This window comes from Molothrus aeneus, chromosome 31 (assembly GCF_037042795.1).
Source record: "Molothrus aeneus isolate 106 chromosome 31, BPBGC_Maene_1.0, whole genome shotgun sequence".
Taxonomy (NCBI): Eukaryota; Metazoa; Chordata; class Aves; order Passeriformes; family Icteridae; genus Molothrus; species Molothrus aeneus.
The window spans coordinates 2,489,109-2,509,184 of NC_089676.1; the positions used below are offsets into that span (position 1 = coordinate 2,489,109).

At 56.5% G+C, this 20,076-nt stretch overlaps 3 protein-coding genes across 6 annotated transcripts; all 3 read right to left on the bottom strand.

Moving 5' to 3' along the window:
* Positions 1-60: 60 nt before the first annotated feature.
* On the bottom strand, positions 61-1,424 carry SNAPIN (SNAP associated protein). The gene is made up of 4 exons (XM_066568219.1): positions 1,285-1,424; positions 635-681; positions 433-551; positions 61-339 (listed from the first exon to the last, which is right to left on the bottom strand). Exons 1-4 carry the CDS (start codon positions 1,389-1,391, stop codon positions 250-252), a joined length of 363 nt encoding a protein of 120 aa, XP_066424316.1. The 5' UTR covers positions 1,392-1,424; the 3' UTR covers positions 61-249.
* A 289-nt stretch (positions 1,425-1,713) lies between these two features.
* On the bottom strand, positions 1,714-9,168 carry LOC136568144 (mothers against decapentaplegic homolog 4-like). 2 transcript variants are annotated; one of them, XM_066567994.1, is made up of 12 exons: positions 9,071-9,168; positions 7,681-7,929; positions 6,551-6,725; positions 6,441-6,461; positions 6,162-6,338; positions 5,678-5,752; positions 5,480-5,599; positions 5,367-5,405; positions 5,090-5,273; positions 4,097-4,265; positions 3,038-3,176; positions 1,714-2,135 (listed from the first exon to the last, which is right to left on the bottom strand). In XM_066567994.1, exons 2-12 carry the CDS (start codon positions 7,903-7,905, stop codon positions 1,936-1,938), a joined length of 1,524 nt encoding a protein of 507 aa, XP_066424091.1. In that variant the 5' UTR covers positions 7,906-7,929; positions 9,071-9,168; the 3' UTR covers positions 1,714-1,935. The 2 variants fall into 2 exon arrangements, with proteins under 2 accessions (XP_066424091.1, XP_066424092.1); XM_066567995.1 differs by having other exon boundaries at positions 1,848-2,135; positions 4,097-4,174.
* Positions 9,169-11,916: 2,748 nt separating this feature from the next.
* CHTOP (chromatin target of PRMT1) lies at positions 11,917-19,057 on the bottom strand. Of its 3 annotated transcripts, none has more exons than XM_066567997.1 (6): positions 18,908-19,057; positions 17,534-17,609; positions 15,524-15,674; positions 14,162-14,342; positions 13,070-13,207; positions 11,917-12,227 (listed from the first exon to the last, which is right to left on the bottom strand). In XM_066567997.1, the coding sequence occupies exons 2-6, from the start codon at positions 17,596-17,598 to the stop codon at positions 12,025-12,027; spliced, it is 738 nt and encodes a 245-aa protein (XP_066424094.1). In that variant the 5' UTR covers positions 17,599-17,609; positions 18,908-19,057; the 3' UTR covers positions 11,917-12,024. The 3 variants fall into 3 exon arrangements, with proteins under 3 accessions (XP_066424094.1, XP_066424093.1, XP_066424095.1); XM_066567996.1 differs by having other exon boundaries at positions 14,162-14,345; XM_066567998.1 differs by lacking the exons at positions 17,534-17,609; positions 18,908-19,057 and adding an exon at positions 16,832-17,527 and having other exon boundaries at positions 14,162-14,345; positions 15,524-16,771.
* Positions 19,058-20,076: the final 1,019 nt, after the last annotated feature.

The following is a 20,076-nucleotide window of genomic DNA, read 5'->3' on the forward strand; positions in this document are numbered from 1 at the left end:
AGCCCCCCCCTGGCAGCACCTCTGTTGTCCCCAAGGCCCCTCAGGGACGTGGGAACATCATCACAAACTCTCAGTCACTTTTATTCCAGCGCCCACAAATCCGGGATTCTGGCTCGGAGTGTCCCAAGTCCCTCAGCTGCAGGTGATGGGGGGGACATCCCCTCAATTCCTGAGCTGGGAGCAACAGCAATTCCTGCTCCGTCCCCTGGCTGGTCACCTGCTCTCCTGGCTGGTCATTTGGTCACTTGGTCACTTGCCCTGGTAGCCCCCAGCCTCCAGCATGGCTCTCCTCCTCACCGTCTCCTTGGCCACGCTGTGGTTCAGCCTCCTCAGCCGCTCCTGGGCGGGACAAAAATCACAAAAATCACAAAAATCACCTGTCAGCACCTGAGGGGGGCTCTGGGACCCCCCATTTCCCTGTTCCCCCCTCACCTGGGCGTTCTGCAGGATGTTGTTGACCAGCACCACGCGGCGCCGGGCGTTCAGCAGCTTCTTCACGTAGGGGTCGAGGTCCAGAGCCACTTTCTGGTCCTCGTTGATGCGGCAGAGCTCTGGGGAGAGGCTTGGGTGAGCCCCCTGTCCCCCCTCAGGTTGATAGGGGGGACGGGGGTGACTCCCCCAGGGTTTGGCTCACCTGTGGCCAGGCTGTCGATGTGCTCCCGCAGCTCCACCTGGCTCTCCCTGGGGAAGGGGATGGGGAAAAAATCGGGATTTACACCCCAAATCCATCTCTATTCCCTCCCCAAAAATGGGAGCTGCGTGCCCAGCACCCCCCAGGCACCAAGTCCAAAAATTGCTCACCTCATGTACCCCTAAAGCTCTTCAGTCCCAAAATTCACCGTCACACACCCCCAAAGCCTTTCAGCCCCACAGAACAGCCCTCATGCACCCCCAAAGCCCTTCAGCCCCAAAACTCACCCTCACTTACCCCTACATTCCCAAAATTCACCCTCAAGTATCCCCAAAGCCCTTCAGCTCCAGAACTCACCCTCACGTACCCCAAAAGCCCTTTAGCCCCAGAACTCATCCTCATGTACTCCCAAAATCCCTTCAGCCCCAAAACTCACCCTCACGTACCCCTGCATCCCCATAATTCGCCCTAACGTACCCCCGAATCCCTTCAGCCCCACAGAACTCGCCCTCACGTACCCCCGAATCCCTTCAGCCCCACAGAAGAGCCCTCCCCGGCTCCACCGGCTCCACCTGCCCCTCAGCCCTGCAGCCCGGCCCTCCTCGCTACCGGCCCGTCCCTGCTCCGCTACCGGCCGCTCTCGGTGCCCGGACCTGACGCTGTGGACGTGGCGGTCGAGCTGTCGCACGGCGGGGCGCAGGAACTGCAGCAGCCCCTCGGCAAAGAGCTCCCGAGCCCCGGGGCCGCTCCCCGCCGCCATCTTAACCCGCGGGGGCTGCCGGGAAACCGAGTCCGCGATGAGGGGGAGCGGCCGCTTCCGGTGCGCGCCGCGGGGCCTGCCGGGAAACCGGGTCCGCGGGGAGATAAAGAGCAGCCGCTTCCGGTGCGCGCCGCGAGGGCTGCTGGGAAATGTAGTCCCAAGGGCACAGCTGCATGCGCATCTGGAACCGCATCCGGCGGCGCATCTGGCGGCACAACTGCACTGCTGAACGTCCGTCAAAGGCGCTCCCATGGCCAGGCCACAGATTCCAACTCCATCCATTAAATAACGGTTAAAACAACATGCTGTTGGTCCTTTCGCCTCGTTTTTAAATTTTTTTTGGTTTATTTTCATACAAAAGTTAAAGCAGGAGGTGGAAATCAGCAACGAGGGCTGCACTACACCCAGGCCACAAACACCAACCCCATCCATTAAATAACTGTTAAACCAACACACTTTCTGTAATCTCGCTTCATTTTTTTGCCATTTCGCTTCATTTTTTTGCCTTTTTTCCCCTTTTTTTTTGGGCCGTTCCTTGCAGGATTCAGGCGTGGGCGTCGGGCAGGGCGTGCAGGACGTGGTCCAGCAGCTGCAGGGCGCGGTGCAGGTGCACCTCGATCCAGCAGGGCGTGCAGGTGATGCTGGCCCGGGGGTAGTCGGGCCCCCAGCCCTTAACGAAGCTCAGCCTAACGAGGCACAGGCGCCGCAGGTCATCCACGCCGAGCCCCGCGGCCACCGACAGCCCTGGGGGGGGGACATGGTCAGCACGGGGGTCCCAACCTGTCCTGGGTGGTGGGACAGCCCTGGGGGGTCAGCACGGAGGTCCTGCCCCTGCTGTGGTCACTCACAGATGGTGGGAGGGGCATCATGGGGGTCCCAGCCCACCCTGGGGTCACTCAGGGGTGGTGGGACAGCCCCGGGGGGGTCAGCACAGGGACTGAGCACTGCTGTGGTCACTCAGCACAAGGACTGACCATCGCTGTGGTCACTCAGCACAGGGACTGAGCAGTGCTGTGGTCACTCAGCACAGGGACTGAGCAGTGCTGTGGTCACTCAGTACAGGGACTGAGCATCGCTGTGGTCACTCAGGGGGGTCAGCACAGGGACTGACCATCGCTGTGGTCACTCAGCACAGGGACTGACCATCGCTGTGGTCACTCAGGGGGGTCAGTACAGGGACTGACCATCGCTGTGGTCACTCAGCACAAGGACTGACCATCGCTGTGGTCACTCAGCACAGGGACTGACCATCGCTGTGGTCACTCAGCACAGGGACTGACCATCGCTCTGGTCACTCAGCACAGGGACTGAGCATTGCTGTGGTCACTCAGGGGGGTCAGCACAAGGACTGACCATCGCTGTGGTCACTCAGCACAAGGACTGACCATCGCTGTGGTCACTCAGCACAAGGACTGACCATCGCTGTGGTCACTCAGCACAGGGACTGACCATCGCTGTGGTCACTCAGCACAAGGACTGACCATCGCTGTGGTCACTCAGGGGGGTCAGCACAAGGACTGACCATCGCTGTGGTCACTCAGCACAGGGACTGAGCATCGCTGTGGTCACTCAGGGGGGTCAGCACAAGGACTGACCATCGCTGTGGTCACTCAGCACAAGGACTGAGCATCGCTGTGGTCACTCACCGATGGCCGGGGCGATGCCCCCCACAGAGGCAGCCCCGGGGATGCTCCCGGCCACCGCGGCCGCCTGGGCAGTGGCCGCAGCCTGGGCAGTGGCCGCCTGCTGCTGCATCTGCCGGTGGCACTGGCGCAGGTCAAACACCTGCGGGGACACCAGGGGGGCACACACACACGGTTTATCAAAAATCCTTTCCTTAAAGAGTTTTTCCTTAAGATTTCTTAAGGGTTTTTTTTCTCCTGAGAAGCTGAGAAACCTCAAAAAGAAAGTGTTAACGATAATTATCTACTGCTGTGAAATGCAACAAGTAGATCTGTGATTGGTCTGATGTAATTATTTCTAATTAATAACCAACACAATCCAGCTGTCTGGACTGTCTCAGTCCTTTATCATCATTCCTTTTCTATTCTTAACTAACCTTCTAATAAAATCCTTTCTTCTAGTATTTTGATAGTATTTTAATATTATATATATAAATAATTTATATATTAATCAAATAGATATCTATATATAAATAAATATATATTTGATATAATATATAAATAAATATAGAAAATATATTATTATATATTATATATAATGAAATATATATTTATAAATAAGTATATATTTGATATAATATATATAAATTTATAATATATATATTATGTCTATAATATATAATATATATTATAAATTTATTTATCAAATATCTATTTATTTATTTATAAAAATTTTACGTTTTAGAAGGTTTGATTTATAAATAAATGAATATATAAAATAAAAAGAAATAATAAATTTTAAAAATTAAATAAATAAATATAAAAATATAAAAAATAAAATAAATAAATAAATAAATATTAGAATTAAAAATTAATTTCTTTATAAATCAAACCTTCTAAAACATAAAATCACCACTCTCATCTCTTCCCTCATCCTCAAACCCCTACAAACACCACACAGGGGGACCCCTGAGCAGGGCACCTTTGGGGTTGGGGGCGTCCCTCCATCCCTGGGGTCCTTCCACTGCCCAGAACCCCCAAAAATCCGGGCACAGCCCCCCCCAGCCCCCCGGGGACCCCGACCTTGATGTGTGCTCCGGGGTACACCTTGTGCACGGCGTCCCCGGGGGCTCTGCCCGCCTCCCTGTCCAGGTAGAAGCTCTGCACGAACACGGCGTGGTCGCTGCGGCAGCGCATCCACACATCGCCCTCTCCTCGCCGCTCCAGCTGCACGCCCTTCCCGATGTGCAGCCTGGCCAGAGCCTCAGCATGGACCCCCTGGGACCCCCGAGCCCCCCCAGGACCCCCGAGCCCCCTCAGGACCCCCCAGGACCTGTTCCAATCCCCTGTTCACCTGCCCAGCCCTCTCGCCGCTCCAGCTGCGCGCCCTTCCCGATGTGCAGCCTGGCCAGAGCCTCAGCATGGACCCCCCGGCACCCCCCGGGACCCCCCCGGGACCCCCCGGGACCCCCTCGGGACCCCCTCGGGACCCCATGTTTCACCCCCCCAGCCCCCTGTTTTGCCCTGACTATCCCATGATTTTTCCTCACGTTCCTATCACACCAATTTCCCCTTTCTCCTGATTTTTCCCCTTTTCCTCCTTCTGCCATAACTATCCCCCATTTCCCCCATATCCCCCTTTTCCCATTTATCCTCTGACCCCCCCCCCACCCCGATTATTCCCCTTTTGCCCCCCATCCTTCACCCCCACAGCCCCTGTGAGCCCCTGCCCCATTCCCAGGCCTGATTCCCCCCCCATTACTCCCCACCCTCTCCAATGCCCCCCGTGCCCTCTGTGCCCCCTTAACCTTCTGGTGCCTCCCCATGCCCTCTGTGCCCCCTATGCCCCTCTCACCCCCCGTGCCCCCGGACCCACCATGTCCCCCGTGCTCCCTGTGCCCCCCATGCCCCCCTCACCCCACAATGCCCCCAATGCCCCCCGTTCCCCCCCTCATCCCCCATGCCCCCCCATGTTCCCCATTCCCCCCATTCCCCCTGTGCCCACCACGCCCTCCCTCCCCTCATCCCCCCCATCGCCCCCATGCCCCCCATTGCCCCCCATACCCCCCGACCCACCGTGCCCTCTCGCTGGCAGCGCAGCGCTGCACGTTCGAGAGCTGCCCCAGGCAGAACCGGGCGCCCCCCGAGGGGTCCACGTATCCATCCACGACCACCGAGGGGCAGCTCGAGGGCACCTTGAAGATCTCCCCCACCTGCACGTCCTGCTCGAAGTAGGCGATGGAGCACCAGAACTCCGGGCCTGGAACGGGGGAAAATTGGGATTTTTGGGCGGGGGGGGGGGGGGGGCGGGTCACGGCACCCATGGGTGCTAAGGAGGGTGGGGGGCACTCACCAGGGTGGGTGGACACGGGGGGCTGGAGCATGGGGGGCCCTGGGTGGGGTAGAGAGGGGGTCAGCACCTTGAAGACCCCTCCCAAGCCCTCCCCCAGTGCCCCCCAGACCTACAGCAGTGGCTGGGCTGGTGCTGGGGGCGGCCCTGGCTGCCGGGATGCTGTGGCAGGGGGGGCTGCGACCCCCCCAAGCTCGGGGTGTAGATGGTGGCAGGGCTCCAGCTCAGCGGTGAACCTGCAGGGGGACACGGGGGGACATAAGGAGGGTCCCCCCCAGAGGGGGTTTGGGGCAGTGGGGTACCCCCATACTCACCGTGCTGGGGTGGTTTGGGGTACCCGTTCTGTGCTGGGGGGCCCTCGGGGTGGCCCAGGGGGTCCTGGGGGGTCGCTGTGGGGGAAGATGGGGGGAAGATGTTGATTTTATGTTTTAGAAGGTTTGATTTGTTATTTTTATATATACATATATAAATATTTATATATATATTTTTATATATATATTTGTATATATTTATATATAAAATATAATTATATATTTATATATTATATTTGTATATATTTATATATAAAATATAATTATATTTTTATATATTAAATTTATATATTTATATATTATTTTATGTATTATATATTTATATATATTAACATATTTTAGATATATTTTCATATATTTATATATTTTATATATCTATATTTTTATATATAGATATATCTATATATATTGTATCTTGTGGAGTGAGGGGCTCAGGGCGATGCCCCAAACCCTCTCAGGGTGGGGGTTAAGGGGGGGGGGGTCTCACCTTGGGGCGCCATGGGGAGCGCAGGGTAGGTCCGGGGGGGCACTCGGGGGGGCTCAGGGGGCAGCGCTCGGTGGGGCCGGGCGGGGGTCTCGACCCCCAGGTCCCGAGGGGGGGCCGGCAGCTCCATCTGCACACAGTCATGGACAAACTCCTCCTTCACCGGGCGCGGGGGGGGCACTGGGGAGGCCGGGGGACACACACCGGAGACCATGGGGGGGCACGGGGACCCGCGGCGGGGGCCTGGGCTGGCTCCGGGGGCGCCCCGGGCCGGGGTCTCACCTGTGCTCGGGATGCTCAGACCTGCAGGAGAGGTGAGGAGGGGGGTTAGGGGTACTGGTACCCCCCCCCCCCCCCTTGGTGACCCCCCCATTTCGGGGGTCCCGGCTCACCGCTGCCGGGGGTCCCCACGCGCTCGTAGTGGTAGGGGTTGACACAGACGCTGTCGCACTTGAGGTCGAAGGCGAATTGGCAGAAGCGGGCGGGTTTCAGCTCGTTCTTGTGCAGGTCGGGCCAGCGCCAGAGCCGCGCGTAGATGACGTGCGGGAAACCCTTCCTGCCGGCCACCTGCGGGACGGGGACACCAACGGGGAGGGAGGGGCTGGGACCCCTCCCCGGGGTGACAGCAGCGGGATCACCCCACGGGTGACAGCACTGGGATCCCCTCAGGGTGACAACAGCGGGATCCTCCCCGGGGTGACAACAGCGGGATCACCCCAGGGTGACAATACCGGGATCCTCGTCAGGGTGACAACAGCGGGATCACCCCAGGGGTGACAGCACTGGGATCCCCTCAGGGTGACAACAGCGGGATCCTCGTCAGGGTGACAACAGCGGGATCACCCCAGGGGTGACAGCACTGGGATCCCCTCAGGGTGACAACAGCGGGATCCTCCCCGGGGTGACAACAGCGGGATCACCCCAGGGTGACAATACCGGGATCCTCGTCAGGGTGACAATACTGGGATCCCCTCAGGGTGACAATACCGGGATCCCCCCCGGGGTGACAACACCGAGATCCCCCCAGGGTGACAACACCGGGACCCCCAAGCTCCCACACTGGGACCCCCAAGCCCCCACACTGGGACCCCCCTGAGCCTCCACACTGGGATCCCCCCACACCGGGGTGCCCCCAATCCCCCACACCAGGACCCCCCGAAGCCCCCACAATGGGATCTCCCCCAATCCCCCACACCGGGATCCCCTCCAGCCCCCCCAGCACGGGGCTGGCGCCAGGCCGGGGGTCCCCCCGCGGTTCCAGACATAACAAACGCCCCCTCCCCGCTCCCCCCGGCTGCGGCAGACTCTGACTCAGCGGGCAGGGCAGGGCAGGGCAGGGCAGGGCAGGGCAGGGCAGGGCGGTGCGGGGGAGCCGCGGAGGGGAGGGGGCTGCGGGCAGGGGATGCAGCCCAGCCGCTCCCGCGGGACCCAGGGCACCCCAACACGCAGGACCCCCTAATCTGGGGTGGGTTTACCCCTGTCCCCCCCGTGCCGGGGTCCCCATCCCGGTGTCCCGGGGTACCTGGAGCCGCCCGTCCAGGGTTCGCTGCACGGTGACACACTGGCCGGGCTGGGCCCCTCCGGAGGTGACAGCGGCCACCAGCGCGTCCAGCTCGTCCCTCTTCTCCTTCAGCTTCCTCAGCAGGCTCTGGATGGCGCGGCGGGCGAAGGCCTCGCTGTCCCCTCCCTGCCGGTGGCACAGCAGGCTGTGCACGATGCCGGGGCCGCTGTCGCCGCCCAGGGACATGGCGTGTCCCCGCGGGTCACCCTGCTGCAGGGGACACCGAGCCGCTGGCACCAGGGAAGGTGGCACCCTCCAGGTGACAAAGCCACGTCACCCAAAGCCTGGTTGATGGCACGACCTGAGTGCCAGTTTGTCCCCAGCGGGTCACCCTGCTGCAGGGGACACCGAGCCGCTGGCACCGGGGAGGTGGGTGGCACTCTCCAGGTGACAAAGCCATGTCACCCAAAGCCTGCGTTCTGCGCTCCCTGGGTGCCAGAGTTTGTCCCCAGCTTGGGGTGAGGTGAGCGAGCACAGTTTACAGGGCAGAGCTGGATGATGGTGGCATCAGGCTCGGGGGCAGCGCTGTCCCCAGCCTGGCACGGAGCAGGGCTGTGTCCGTGCCCGGTGCCACGGGGATGGAGCCGCTCCCGCAGCCGCCGCCGAGCCCAGACTAAACAGAGCCCAGCCTGGCGCCGCTCCTTAACCCCTCTCATTCTCTCCCTGCCGGCTTCTCCCTTTCCTGCCAGACCCTGCTCACGCCAGAGCTTTGGAAAATCCTCGGGATGGCGGCAGACACAACAAACGCTGCTCTCTGCTCCTTATCTGCGACTGCGAGGGAGCCTGAGTGTCCTGCCAGCACTCCCCGCGTGTCCCCAGGCTCCTCCAAGATGGGGACACGTCCAGGGATGCTGAGGGACCCCATGGGGCTCCCTGTGGTGGGGGTGAGACCCTGAGCCCCCCGCCGGGCTCTGGGGTTCATCCCGGGCACCTCATCCCTGCTCCCTGCCCATCCTCTGCCTCATGTTTTGGGGCTAAAAGCAGTGGGAGAGGGGACCTGGGGTCCTGCTCCCCCTCCCAGCATCCCAAGGCTGCTCCAGGGAAGGTTGGAAGGGTCGGAGCCATTCCCGTCCCTCCGCAGAGCTCAGCCCGCTCGGGTTTGGGGGAAAAGGCTCACTGGGGCCAGACCCGGCCCCGTCCTCACCCCGCATCGCCCTGCCCGGAGAACCCCGGGCTGATCCCAGTGCCAAAACTCGCCCTAGGGATGTTCCTGGGACACCACGGGCCACGGGAAGGCGACGGGGACAGCGCAGGGGTTCTGAGGGGCGACACGCTTCAAGGAGGGGGTGACAGGCTTCGAGGAGGAGGGGACACAGCGGGGACCCCCAGGGGTGGCTCGGGCTCCACTCACCTGCACCGGCCCCGGCTGCCGTCACTCGCGGCCCGGCTCCCGCCGCATCTCCTCCGGCTCACGGTGGGGCTGCCGTGTGTGCAGAGCCCTGCCTTCCCCTCGGCCCCTGCCTTCCCCTCAGCCCCTGCCCTCCCCTCGGCCCCTGCCTTCCCCTCGGCCCCTGCCCTCCCCTCGGCCCCTGCCTTCCCCTCAGCCCCTGCCCTCCCCTCGGCCCCTGCCTTCCCCTCGGCCCCTGCCCTCCCCTCGGCCCCTGCTCTGCCCTGAGCCCCTTGTTCTGCCCTGAGCCCCCTGTGCTGCACTCAGCCCCTCACCTTCCCCTCAGCCCCCTGCCCTTATCTCCCACCCTCAGCCCTTTCCCTCAGGCCTCTGCCCTACCCCTCAACCCCTGCCTTTCCCTGAGCCCCCTGCCCTGCCCTCAGCCCCTTCCTCCCGCCCTCAGCCGCCTCCTTCTCCTGTCAGCCCTTTCCCTCAGCCTCCCTCGCTTTTTCTGAGCCCTCTCCTCCTCCTCTCAACCCTCTCCTCCCGCTCCCAGCTTTCTCCTCCTCCTCCTCCTCTCCCTCTCCCCGGTCCCGTTCCCGCTCCCTCGGCCCTTTCCCAACTCCGGCCCTACAATAACAAAAGGAGCGGCCGGAGCGTGTGAGGCGCCGCCGCGCCTCAGCCAATGGCAGCGCCCGTGACAGCCGGGCCTCGCCCCGCCAGCCAATCGCGGCCGCGCTTTCACGGCGCCAGCCCCCAGACGGGCCCCGCCCCCGGCGCCGCCGGGCCCGGCTCCCACCGGGAGCGCCGCGGGTCCGGCCCCGGTTATACCGCGGGAACGCCGCGGGTCCGGCCCCGGTTATACCGCGGGAACGCCGCGGGTCCGGCCCCGGTTATACCGCGGGAACGCCGCGGGTCCGGCCCCGGTTATACCGCGGGAACGCCGCGGGTCCGGCCCCGGTTATACCGCGGGAACGCAGCGGGTCCGGCCCCGGTTATACCGCGGGAACGCCGCGGGTCCGGCCCCGGTTATACCGCGGGAGCGCCGCGGGTCCGGCCCCGGTTATACCGCGGGAACGCCGCGGGTCTCGGCCCCGGTTATCCCTCGGGTCCGGCCCCGGTTATCCCCCGGTTATCCCGCGGGTCCCGGCCCCGGTTATTGCCCGGTTATTCCGCGGGTCCTGGCCCCGGTGATCCTCCGGTTATCCCTCGGGTCCGGCCCCGGTTATCCCCCGGTTATCCCCCGGTTATCCCGCGGGTCCCGGCCCCGGTTATCGCCCGGTTATTCCGTGGGTCCTGGCCCTGGTTATCCCCCGGTTATCCCGCGGGTCTGGCCCCGGTCCCACCGGGAACGCCGCGGGTCTGGCCCCGGTTATCCCGCGGGTCCCGGCCCCGGTTATCGCCCGGTTATCCCGCGGGAACGCCGCACCGGGAGGGAAGCAGGAGCCGGTGGATTCCCGGTGCCCTCCCCTTCCTTCTGCCCTGTGGAGTAAATTCAGGAAAATCCCATTTCCAGAGAAAACCCCACAGAGAACCCTGGGAATTCTCTCTCCTTTAGGTAACCAGAAATGCAAAATTCCAAAGGAACAGGAAAGCTTAAAGCGTGGGTGATAAAAGTACAGAGCCTTTAGTTATGAAAATTCATCTTTTTTAAAAAAAAAAAAAGATGAATTTTGGAGCCTGTTCTGGAAAAGAGGCATTTCCACTTCACTGTCCTGGCTGAATTTTCTCTCCCTGCCTCTCATTTCTTTAAACAAACACTTGAACCACACAGAAACGCGGCGCCAAAAGAACTCAAACTCAAACCCCCCAAAATCCACTAAAACAGGGAAGCTTTCCACCTGCCCCAACCCCACAGGGATTTTTGGTGCAGAACAAAAAGGATCTGGGAGGAGAAAACCAGCCAAAGTCAGGTTCTTCCTGCTGGAAAGGCTGATTTGGCTTTAGGGGGGTTAAACTGAACTGCAACCATCCCAAAACGTACAAGGGCTGATCCCAAAAATCCAACAAACCCATGCCAAAACCCAAGAAACTCGTCCCAAAACTCAACCAAACCATCCCAAAACCTGACAAATCCATCCCAAAATGCAACAAACCATCCCAAAACCCAACCAACCATCCCCAAACCCACAAACTCATCCCAAAATCCAAGAACCCCATCCCAAAACTCAACAAACCCTTATGAAAATCTAACAAACCCATCCCAAAACCCAACAAACCCATGCCAAAATCCAACAAACCAACCCAAAACCCAACAAACCCATGCCAAAACACGACAAACCATCCCAAAACCCAACAACCCCATCCCAAAACCCAACAACCCCATCCCAAAACCCTACAAACCCAACCCAAAACCCAACAACCCCATCCCAAAACCCAACAACCCCATCCCAAAACCCAACAACCCCAACCCAAAACCCAACACTCATCCCAAAATCCAACCATCCCAAAACCCAACAAACCCATGCCAAAACACGACAAACCATCCCAAAACCCTACAAACCCAACCCAAAACCCAACACTCATCCCAAAATCCAACAAACCAACCCAAAACCCAACAAACCCATGCCAAAACACGACAACCCCATCCCAAAACCCAACAACCCCATCCCAAAACCCAACAACCCCAACCCAAAACCCAACAACCCCATCCCAAACCCAACAAACTCATCCCAAAACCCAACAACCCCAACCCAAAACCCAACAACCCCATCCCAAACCCAACCAGGGAGCTCCAGAGGCACACAAACACCAGGTCCCCAATCCACAGGTCCATCCCTGGTGCTGCCACCAGCAGATTCTTCACAGCAGCTCCATCCCATCCGCGCTTCCTCAGTGAAAAACCACCAAAAAAAAGATCCCCGGAAAAGAACAATCCAAAAAAAGTTTAATACAACAGAGAGTATCAAAACATCCAAGAACACACTAAGTCTGAGTTTCCCCTGGGGTATCGAGCCCTCCCCGGCAGTCCCGGCCCCTCAGTCGGCGGCCTCGGGATCCGTCTGTGCCATGTACGCGTCCAGCTCGGCGTCCAGGTGTCCCTTGGTCTTGGACATGTATGCGTCCAGCTGGTTGTCCAGCTGCTCCTTGGTGAGCGCGGGCCGTGCCGAGCCTCTGCCGCGGCCCCGGCCTCTGCCGCGCCCGCCGAAGCCGCCCCGGCCGCGCCCGGCCATGCCGCGCCCTGCAGGGTGGGAACGGTCATGGGATGGGTCCTGGGATTTCCCACTCTGTCACTGCCGGCACCCCGGGATTGGACACCCCTAATTCAGGGGATTGCACACCCCTCATTCATGGGATTGCACACCCTCCATCCCGGGATTGCACACCCTCCATCCCGGGATTAGACACCCCTCATTCACGGGATTGCACACCCCTCATTCACGGGATTGCACACCCCTCATTCATGGGATTGCACACCCCTCATTCACGGGATTTCCCACTTCATCATTGTCTGAATCCCAGGATTTCCAACCCCTCATTCATGGGATTTCATACCCCTCACTGCCTCCATCACAAGATGGGATTTTCCACCCTGTCACTGCCTGCATCCCAGGATGGGATTTCCCACCTCTTCACTGGTCACTGCCTGCATCCCAGGATTTCCCACCCCTCACTTCGTCCATATCAGGATTTCTCACCCCACTCCTCACCGCCTCAATCCCAGGATTTCCAACCCCATCACTGCCTCCATCCTCCATCCAGGGATTTCCCACTCCATCACTGCCTCCATCCCAGGATTTCCCACCCCTCTCAGCCCCTTAAAGATTCGTGGTTACACTCCCAGCTCCTTCTCATCACTCAATTTAGGAGCTTCCTGAAAACTCCTCAATCCCAGCCTAACAGCAACACCCGGCTCTTGGCTTTCCCATCCCACCCTGCTGATAAAACCACCACATCTTGGATAAAAGCTTTGAATCCCAGGCTGGGAACTCTTGTGGCTGCAGGCCCCAGGCCCCAGCCTCGGCCAGCACAGAAGGATCCCAGCTGGATCCTGGATTACCCCTGCTGCTCCCAGGCACTGACCTCTGCCGCCGATGCCTCCCCGGCCCATGGCGCCCCGGCCCAGGCCGCCTCTGCCCGGGCCCCCGCGGCCCCTGATGCCGCCTCTGCGCAGGCCCATCCTGGGGGCAATCCCTCTCCCGCCACGCAGCAGGCCTTGACCTTGGGTGGAAAAGCCAGAAAAATGGGTCTTGAGGTGGGATTTCATGGTTTCCCTCAGAACACGGGTCCCTCCCCTGGTATTTCCTTCCCAGGTGTGCAATCATGCCTCCCTTCCCCACCCTGAGCCCTGCCGAGCTGTCTGGCAGTCCTGGAATTCCAGGAGGGACATCCAGGTGTCCTTTGTCCCCTGTACCTGGTTGGTGGCTCCCTATCCCTTCCCTCCTCCTCTCCCCCAGCAACCACTCACTTCAGGGAGTTCTGCTGGAGCAGTTGCTGGATTCAGAATAAAAACTCTGGATTAAAACCCTCCATCAGAACTGACTCCTTTCCTTCACCACTGCCTTAAAGCTTCTCCAGCAGAGGGAAACCTGAGGAACCTTCCATGGCAGGAAGCTGCATCCCACCACCACCACCAGAGCCCTGAAATGTCTGGACTTGTCTCCACGTGCCCAACTGCAACACCCAGCTGGCCAAAAGTGTTTTTGGGGTGAAACACCTCACCCCCAGCTGGCCAAAAGTGTTGTTGGGGTTCACCTCACACACAGCTGGCCAAAAGTGTTTTTGGGGTGAAACACCTCACAGCCAGCTGGCCAAAAGTGTCTCTGGGGTGATCCATAAAGCCCAAAGTGTCTCTGGGGTGATCCAGCTGGCCAAAAATGTCTTTGGGGTGAAACACCTCACACCCAGCTGGCCAAAGGTGTCTCTGGGGTGATCCAGCTGGCCAAAAGTGTCTCTGGGGTAAAAAAAACCTACATGCAGCTGGCCAAAAATGTCTCTGGGGTGATCCAGCCGGCCAAAAGTGTCTCTGGGGTGAAGCAAACACCACAGCTGCCCCTATTTGGTTCAGCCAAGCCAAAGCAGGTCCCACCCGCAGTATCAGCAACACCAATAAACAGAATTTCAGCCAGGGGGACGGCGTGTGAGGGGACAGGGGACGGCTGGCAGGGCACTGACCTCGGAGTGCCACCCCTCCTCGGATGATGGCGCGGGCGCCGCGGCCCCGCAGGGCCCCCCGGGGCAGCCCCCGCTGGCCCAGGGCCAGCCCCCGTTGGCCCAGGGCTCCTCGGGCCAGCGTCCCCGCCGGCCGGCCCAGCCGCGCCTGGATGTTGCTCTTGCCGAGGCGTTGCTTCAAGCTCTTCTGGAAGAGAAGATTTGGGAGGGACAGGAGTCATGCAGCAATCTGGGATTGGGGACGTGAAAGGGCTCCGCCACAGGAAAAGCCAGCACGGCAAAGGGTGAAGAGGGAGGGTGGGGTTTTAGGGGATGTCGTTGCCCTGGGACTGTGAAGGTGAAGCAGCTCCCGGAGGCCGGGATGAGCCTTTGGTCTGGAAAAATAGAGAGGAGACATCAAGAGGCAGCACCCAACACCCCCAGCGAGAACCAGGGAGTGACAACGTGTAGGGAAAACCCCCAGTGCCAAGCAGGGAGTGACAAGGTGTCACTGATCTGAGGGAAAAAGGGGAGATTTTCTGCCAGTCCCTCCCAGGTATCTCGTTTTTTAGGATTATGGGATGCTCTGAGTTGGGAGGGATCCATGAGGATCGTCCAGGCCAACTCCTGGCCCTGCACAGACACCCCAAAATCCCATCCTGGGCATCCCTGGAACAGCTCCTGGAGCTCTGGCAGCCTCAGGAATGTGCTCATTCCCTGTGGAGCCTGGGCAGTGCCCAGCACCCTCTGGGGGCCCTAAAATCCATCCCAAACCTGCCCTGGCACAGCTTCACCCCATTTCCTGGGGAGCCTGAGCACTCTGGAGGGGAAGAACCTTTCCCTAAAATCCATCCCAAACCTGCCCTGGCACAGCTCCAGCTGTTCCCAGGATCCCGTTCCTGTCCCAGGGAGCAGAGATTGGAGCTGCAGATCCCTGAGTCTTCTCTGCTCCAGCTGCACACACCAAGTGCCCCCAGCCACTCCTCACACGGCCCCTGCAGACCCTTCTCCATCCTTGACACTCTCCAACTCCTTATTTACAGAATTCCAAAAGTCTCCAGTAGGAAAAGACCTCCCAGACCACTGAGTGCAATCCCCACCTTGTGCCCAGCCCAGGTGCCACATCCAGGCTTTCCCTGGCCACCTCCAGGGATGGCAACTCCAAAATTCCCTGCGCAGCCCCTCCCAAAGCCTGATAAACCTCCCCAGGAACAAAAACTCCTCGTGTGTCCAACGCCACCGTCCTGTCAGGGAGTTCTGGAGAAGCACAAGCCCCCCCTGAGCTCCCCACACTCACCCTCCATCCCCTTCCCTTCTCTGGCCTCTTTCTCTTTCCGGAGTTGTTTTTTCCACATCCTGCAAGGCTCAAATCTCCTTCCCCCTCACCTGTTTGAGCTTCAGAGCAGCCTGCACAGACGGTCTGTTCTCCATCTGCTGGGCCAGCCGTCTGTTTCGAGCGCTGGCCAGCTGCTGCTGCTGCATGGTGGCCCGGATATTCACCGGCATCGGCTGTTTGTTCTTCAGCATGTTAGTGAAGCTTCAAGGTCGAATAAAACGGGGTTTAATTAAAGCTTAAAACACACAATTATCGGCATTTCACGGTGCTCGAGTGGGGCTCCAGCTCCCATGAACCTTTTATGCAAAGAGTGGCACTTTACGGGATTACGGATCCCTCGCTGGAGAGGCAGGAATGAGGTGGAAATTTTCAGTGGGAATGAGAAAGCTGGAGGTTAGTGGGTTTAGAGATGGCAGAAGGGGTGACAACCAGCAGGAAGCGGGGATGGGCGTGACACAGAGGGGGAGAAACAGGACAGCAAAAGCCAAATCAAGCCCCCCCCCCCCCAAAAAAAATCTGGGAAAGCGTCAAAATTCCAGGCTAGGAGGGAGGTGGGGAAGAGGCCACGCTTGGTGTCCTCCAGCATCAGGTTGGAAGGGATCATCTTAAAGCCTTTTCCAACCGTGATTGTACAAAATTCCACCACTCAGAGCATCTCCTGAATTCTACCCAACTGCTCTGCTGAAATGAGGCCACTCGGGAATTTGTGTGGTGTTTTAATTTCTCCATCAAAGAGAGGTGGTAAATAAAGCTCCTGAGCTCCAGCAGCTTCCTGGGGAGCTGGTGAGCAAAATCCACCCCATAAAAATGAAATTTAATCCCTAAAAATGGAATTCACCCCCTAAAGATGAAACCTACCCCCTAAAAATGAAATTCACCCCCTAAAAAATGAAATTTAATCCCTAAAAATGAAATTCACCCCCTAAAGATGAAACCTACCCCCTAAAAATGAAATTCACCTCCTAAAAATGAAATTCACCCCATAAAAATGAAATTTACTGCCTAAAAATTAAATCCATCCCCTAAAAATGAAATTTAATCCCTAAAAATGAAATTCACACCATAAAGATGAAATCTACCCCTAAAAGTGAATTTTACCCCCTAAAAATGAAATTCACCCCATAAAAATGAAATTTACCGCCTAAAAATTAAATCCATCCCCTAAAAATGAAATTTAATCCCTAAAAATGAAATTCACCCCCTAAAAATGAAATTTAATCCCTAAAAATGAAATTCACCCCCTAAAAACGAAATCCACCCCATAAAAACGAAATTTACCTCCAAAAAATGAAATCCACCTCCTAAAAACGAAATTTACCTCCAAAAAACGAAATCCACCTCCTAAAAACGAAATCCACCTCCTAAAGACGAAATCCACCCCTTAAAATGAAATCCACCCCTTAAAAAGGAGGAGTTTGGGCTGCCAGGGAGGGAAGGAGCCAGCAAGGCGCCCCTGAGCTCGGGCTGCCCCATGGCCTCGTGTTCAACCCCACAGTGCTCAGCTGGACAGACGGACGCCCGTTAGTGATCACGGAGGAGCCAGAGGTGGGAACACCCAGCGGAATGAGCCACGGGAGGAGCTCGAGGACAGCAAGAGATGGAGGTGAAGCCAAAGCTGGTGCCTCTTACAAGGCCCGGAAGGGCCTTCGGGCCGGTTCCGAGGCCGCCGCCGGCCTCTTACAGAGCCCACCCGGGCGGGTGGGACCCTCGGGCGCGGCAGCAGAGCCAAAATACCAATGTCAAAACATGTGGGAGAGACAGGGAGGGTGTGAGGTTGGTCTCTGCTCTTACAACACATCCCACCGGATTTAGGACAACTAAAAGCACGGAGAAATCCCCTCCGGAATGATTTTGTTTTTTGGCCCTTTTAACCTTGGGTAAGGCGGGTGTGGAAGGCACCACCCGCTGGCTGGATGAGGTTAAAAGAGGGCGGAAAAACCACGGTGGGTTTTTGGATTTTTTTTTTTTTTTTGGATAGTGAGAATTAAGTAAAAAAATAAAAAATAAAAAATATAGATATATGATTTCTTAGGAGCTGAAGGTGCCGTTGGCTTCCTCACCGCTCGTTCAGAGACATCTTGGTGGTGCTCTTTAGCACGACCTTCGGTGCTGACTGTGCAGCCATCTTCAGAGAATCTGCAAAAAACAGGCCCCAAAAATGAAAATTTAGACATTTAGTGCACATTTAGACCACTAAATACCAAAAATCCCTTCTGTTCTGCCTCCATGAGTGGACGAAATCAAGATTACTGCAGGTTATGTGTAATATAAAATTCATTAATTTTCAGTGATTTTATCCCTCTGACAGAATTTTTCAGTTCTGATTCGGGGATTTTTAATGTTTTTTTAGTCCTCCCCTAGTTTTAATAAATCAGGGAATTTATTTCTCCCTTACCAAAAATTCATCTTTTTACAGTGAATGCTTCAGCAATATTATGAGGAATAATATAAAAATCCAGCAGCAAGATGGAAACCAAATGGCATCTTCAGAGCAAAGATGCAAACCAGAACCCAAGACATCAAATTAATACAATTATTACATATTTACATCATTAAACATTAAAAAACCTCTGCTCTGTGTGGAGAAAACTAAAAGTGAGACAAGTTATAAATATTCTATTTATGTATTTTTAATGTTTTATACCCCTCTACCAGGTTTAATAAATAGGGGAATTATTTTAATTTACTTTTAGTAAAAATTTATCTTTTTACAACGAATACTTTATCGTCTTTTTGAGTAATAACGTAAAAATCCAGCTGTAAATAGCACTCAAATGCCTTTAGCACAGTGACACCTCCACATTTCCCATGTTCTTAGCATGACCAAGGTGCAAACCCCAATTTTAAGGGCACAGGGAATAAAATTTGGAATAAAAATCCAAGGTGATGCTACAAAAGCATCGTATCCTTTAAAAACATCGAGGTTTAAATCCCCTCAGGGCAGGGATTTAAATCCCCCCCAGTGCTGGATGCTACAGAAACACGCCGGGTTCCAACCTCCGTGCTCTGCAGATCGATTTATTAATTTAATTTCTAATTAGCAGCAAATTTAACGGGTGGATAACGGCCGGGATGCGCTCACTCTATAACACCCTCAAAAAACCGCTTTATTGAGAGGATTTACACCCAGAAATGGCGACAACAGAAATCCTTATTCCTGTTTTAAATAATTTAAATAATTTTATTTTAATATACAACAGCTTTTTCAATTTGAAGTGGTTTAGAAAGCGTTTTTCTTCCTGAGGGGAAAAATAATCAGCTCCGCCCCCCTCAGGCCCGGTTCTGGAGCCCGATAAGGGGGAAAAGCCCCGACCCTGAGGGGGCCATGAGGGGGCAATGAAGGGATCATGAGGGGGCCATGAAGGGATCATGAGGGGACTCCCCGGGCCCTCAGGATCGCCCCCCGACTCTCCGCCCCCGGGCCGCTCACTCACCGAAGCACACGGTCGCCAGGTCTCCGGTGGCTCCGACGGACGAGCGGGTGATTGCGGGGCCGGTGTGGGGCCGGTGTGAGGCCGGCGCGGGGCCGGGGCCGGGGCCGGCGCTGAGCTCCGCCCGCTCCCGCCGCCGCCGCCGCCGCCGCTTCTCCCTCAGCCGCCCGCGACAAAATGGCGGCGGCGCCGCTCCCGCCCCCACCGAAATGGCGGCCGCGCTCCCGGCCACGCCCCCTGCCGCGCGAGCCCCGCCCTCGGTGGGCGGTGATTGGTGGAGCAGCGGAGGGGGCGGGGAAAGAGGCGGGGCGGAGGAGGAGGTGGGAACGTTCTGGCGGGAATTCGGGGTGGAGTCGTGGTGACGTCATAGGGAGCGGTGTCGTCATGGAATCGTTACGGAATTGTCATGGAATCGTCATGGAACCGTCATGGAACCGTCATGGAACCGTCATGGAATCGTCACGGAATTGTCATGGAATCGTTACGGAATTGTCATGGAATGTCATGCAATTGTCGTGCAATTGTCATGGAACCGTCATGGAATTGTCATGGAATTGTCATGGAACCATGGTGTGAAAAATGCATGTTTTATGATTGGCTTTTGACAAATATTGAAATTAATATTATATTGTTATGTTAGAAAGTGATGCTGTATTAATTTTCTTAAGTAGTGTGTTAAATATTGTTTTAGGTTATGACATAAAGTTAAAATAGAAACTATGCTATGTGAGATTCTTTTTTTAAAGAGAAGACTCACACTGAGATAGCAGCCACAGGACACCTAAATCTTTCAGAGAAAGAGATTTTTATTGCTCCATTATCTGGAGAAACGAACTTCTTCCTGCCTCACTCAGCCCTGAAGATGACATTAGGATTATGAGGAAGAAGTTGACACTGTCCAGACAGAATCCTGTGTTTGAATGGAATTTATGCATCATGCATGAGGTGTATGAATATGCAACAGGCTGTTGCTTTTAAGGGTTAATCGTCTGTTAATGTGGGGCCTTTTTCGGGCTTATTTTGCCCAGAAAAGGTACCTGGACCGTCTGTAACTCTTTGTTTTTATTGTCTCGTATTGTCCTAAATCCAAATTGTCCCAATTTTTATTACTCTAATTATATTACTATTTTTATAACCACCCCGATCCCAATCCCGATCCCAAACCGGGATGG

Bases quoted from the DNA above. Each gene is read 5' to 3' on its own strand.
- SNAPIN (XM_066568219.1), bottom strand. From the start codon at position 1,391: ATGGCGGCGGGGAGCGGCCCCGGGGCTCGGGAGCTCTTTGCCGAGGGG. The intron at 682-1,284 runs GTCCGGGCACCG...CCCCTTCCCCAG, and splicing joins CGCCACGTCCACAGCGTCAG to GGAGAGCCAGGTGGAGCTGC. The intron at 552-634 runs GTGAGCCAAACC...GCCTCTCCCCAG, and splicing joins CATCGACAGCCTGGCCACAG to AGCTCTGCCGCATCAACGAG.
- LOC136568144 (XM_066567994.1), bottom strand. From the start codon at position 7,905: ATGTCCCTGGGCGGCGACAGCGGCCCCGGCATCGTGCACAGCCTGCTG. The intron at 6,462-6,550 runs GTGAGCCGGGAC...CCTCTCCTGCAG, and splicing joins CGTGGGGACCCCCGGCAGCG to GTCTGAGCATCCCGAGCACA. The intron at 2,136-3,037 runs GTGAGTGACCAC...TCCCCCCCCCAG, and splicing joins GGGCATCGCCCCGGCCATCG to GGCTGTCGGTGGCCGCGGGG.
- CHTOP (XM_066567996.1), bottom strand. From the start codon at position 17,598: ATGGCTGCACAGTCAGCACCGAAGGTCGTGCTAAAGAGCACCACCAAG. The intron at 14,346-15,523 runs GTGAGGGGGAAG...CTTCTCTTCCAG, and splicing joins CTGCTCTGAAGCTCAAACAG to AAGAGCTTGAAGCAACGCCT. The intron at 13,208-14,161 runs GTCAGTGCCCTG...TTTCCACCCAAG, and splicing joins AGGAGGGGTGGCACTCCGAG to GTCAAGGCCTGCTGCGTGGC.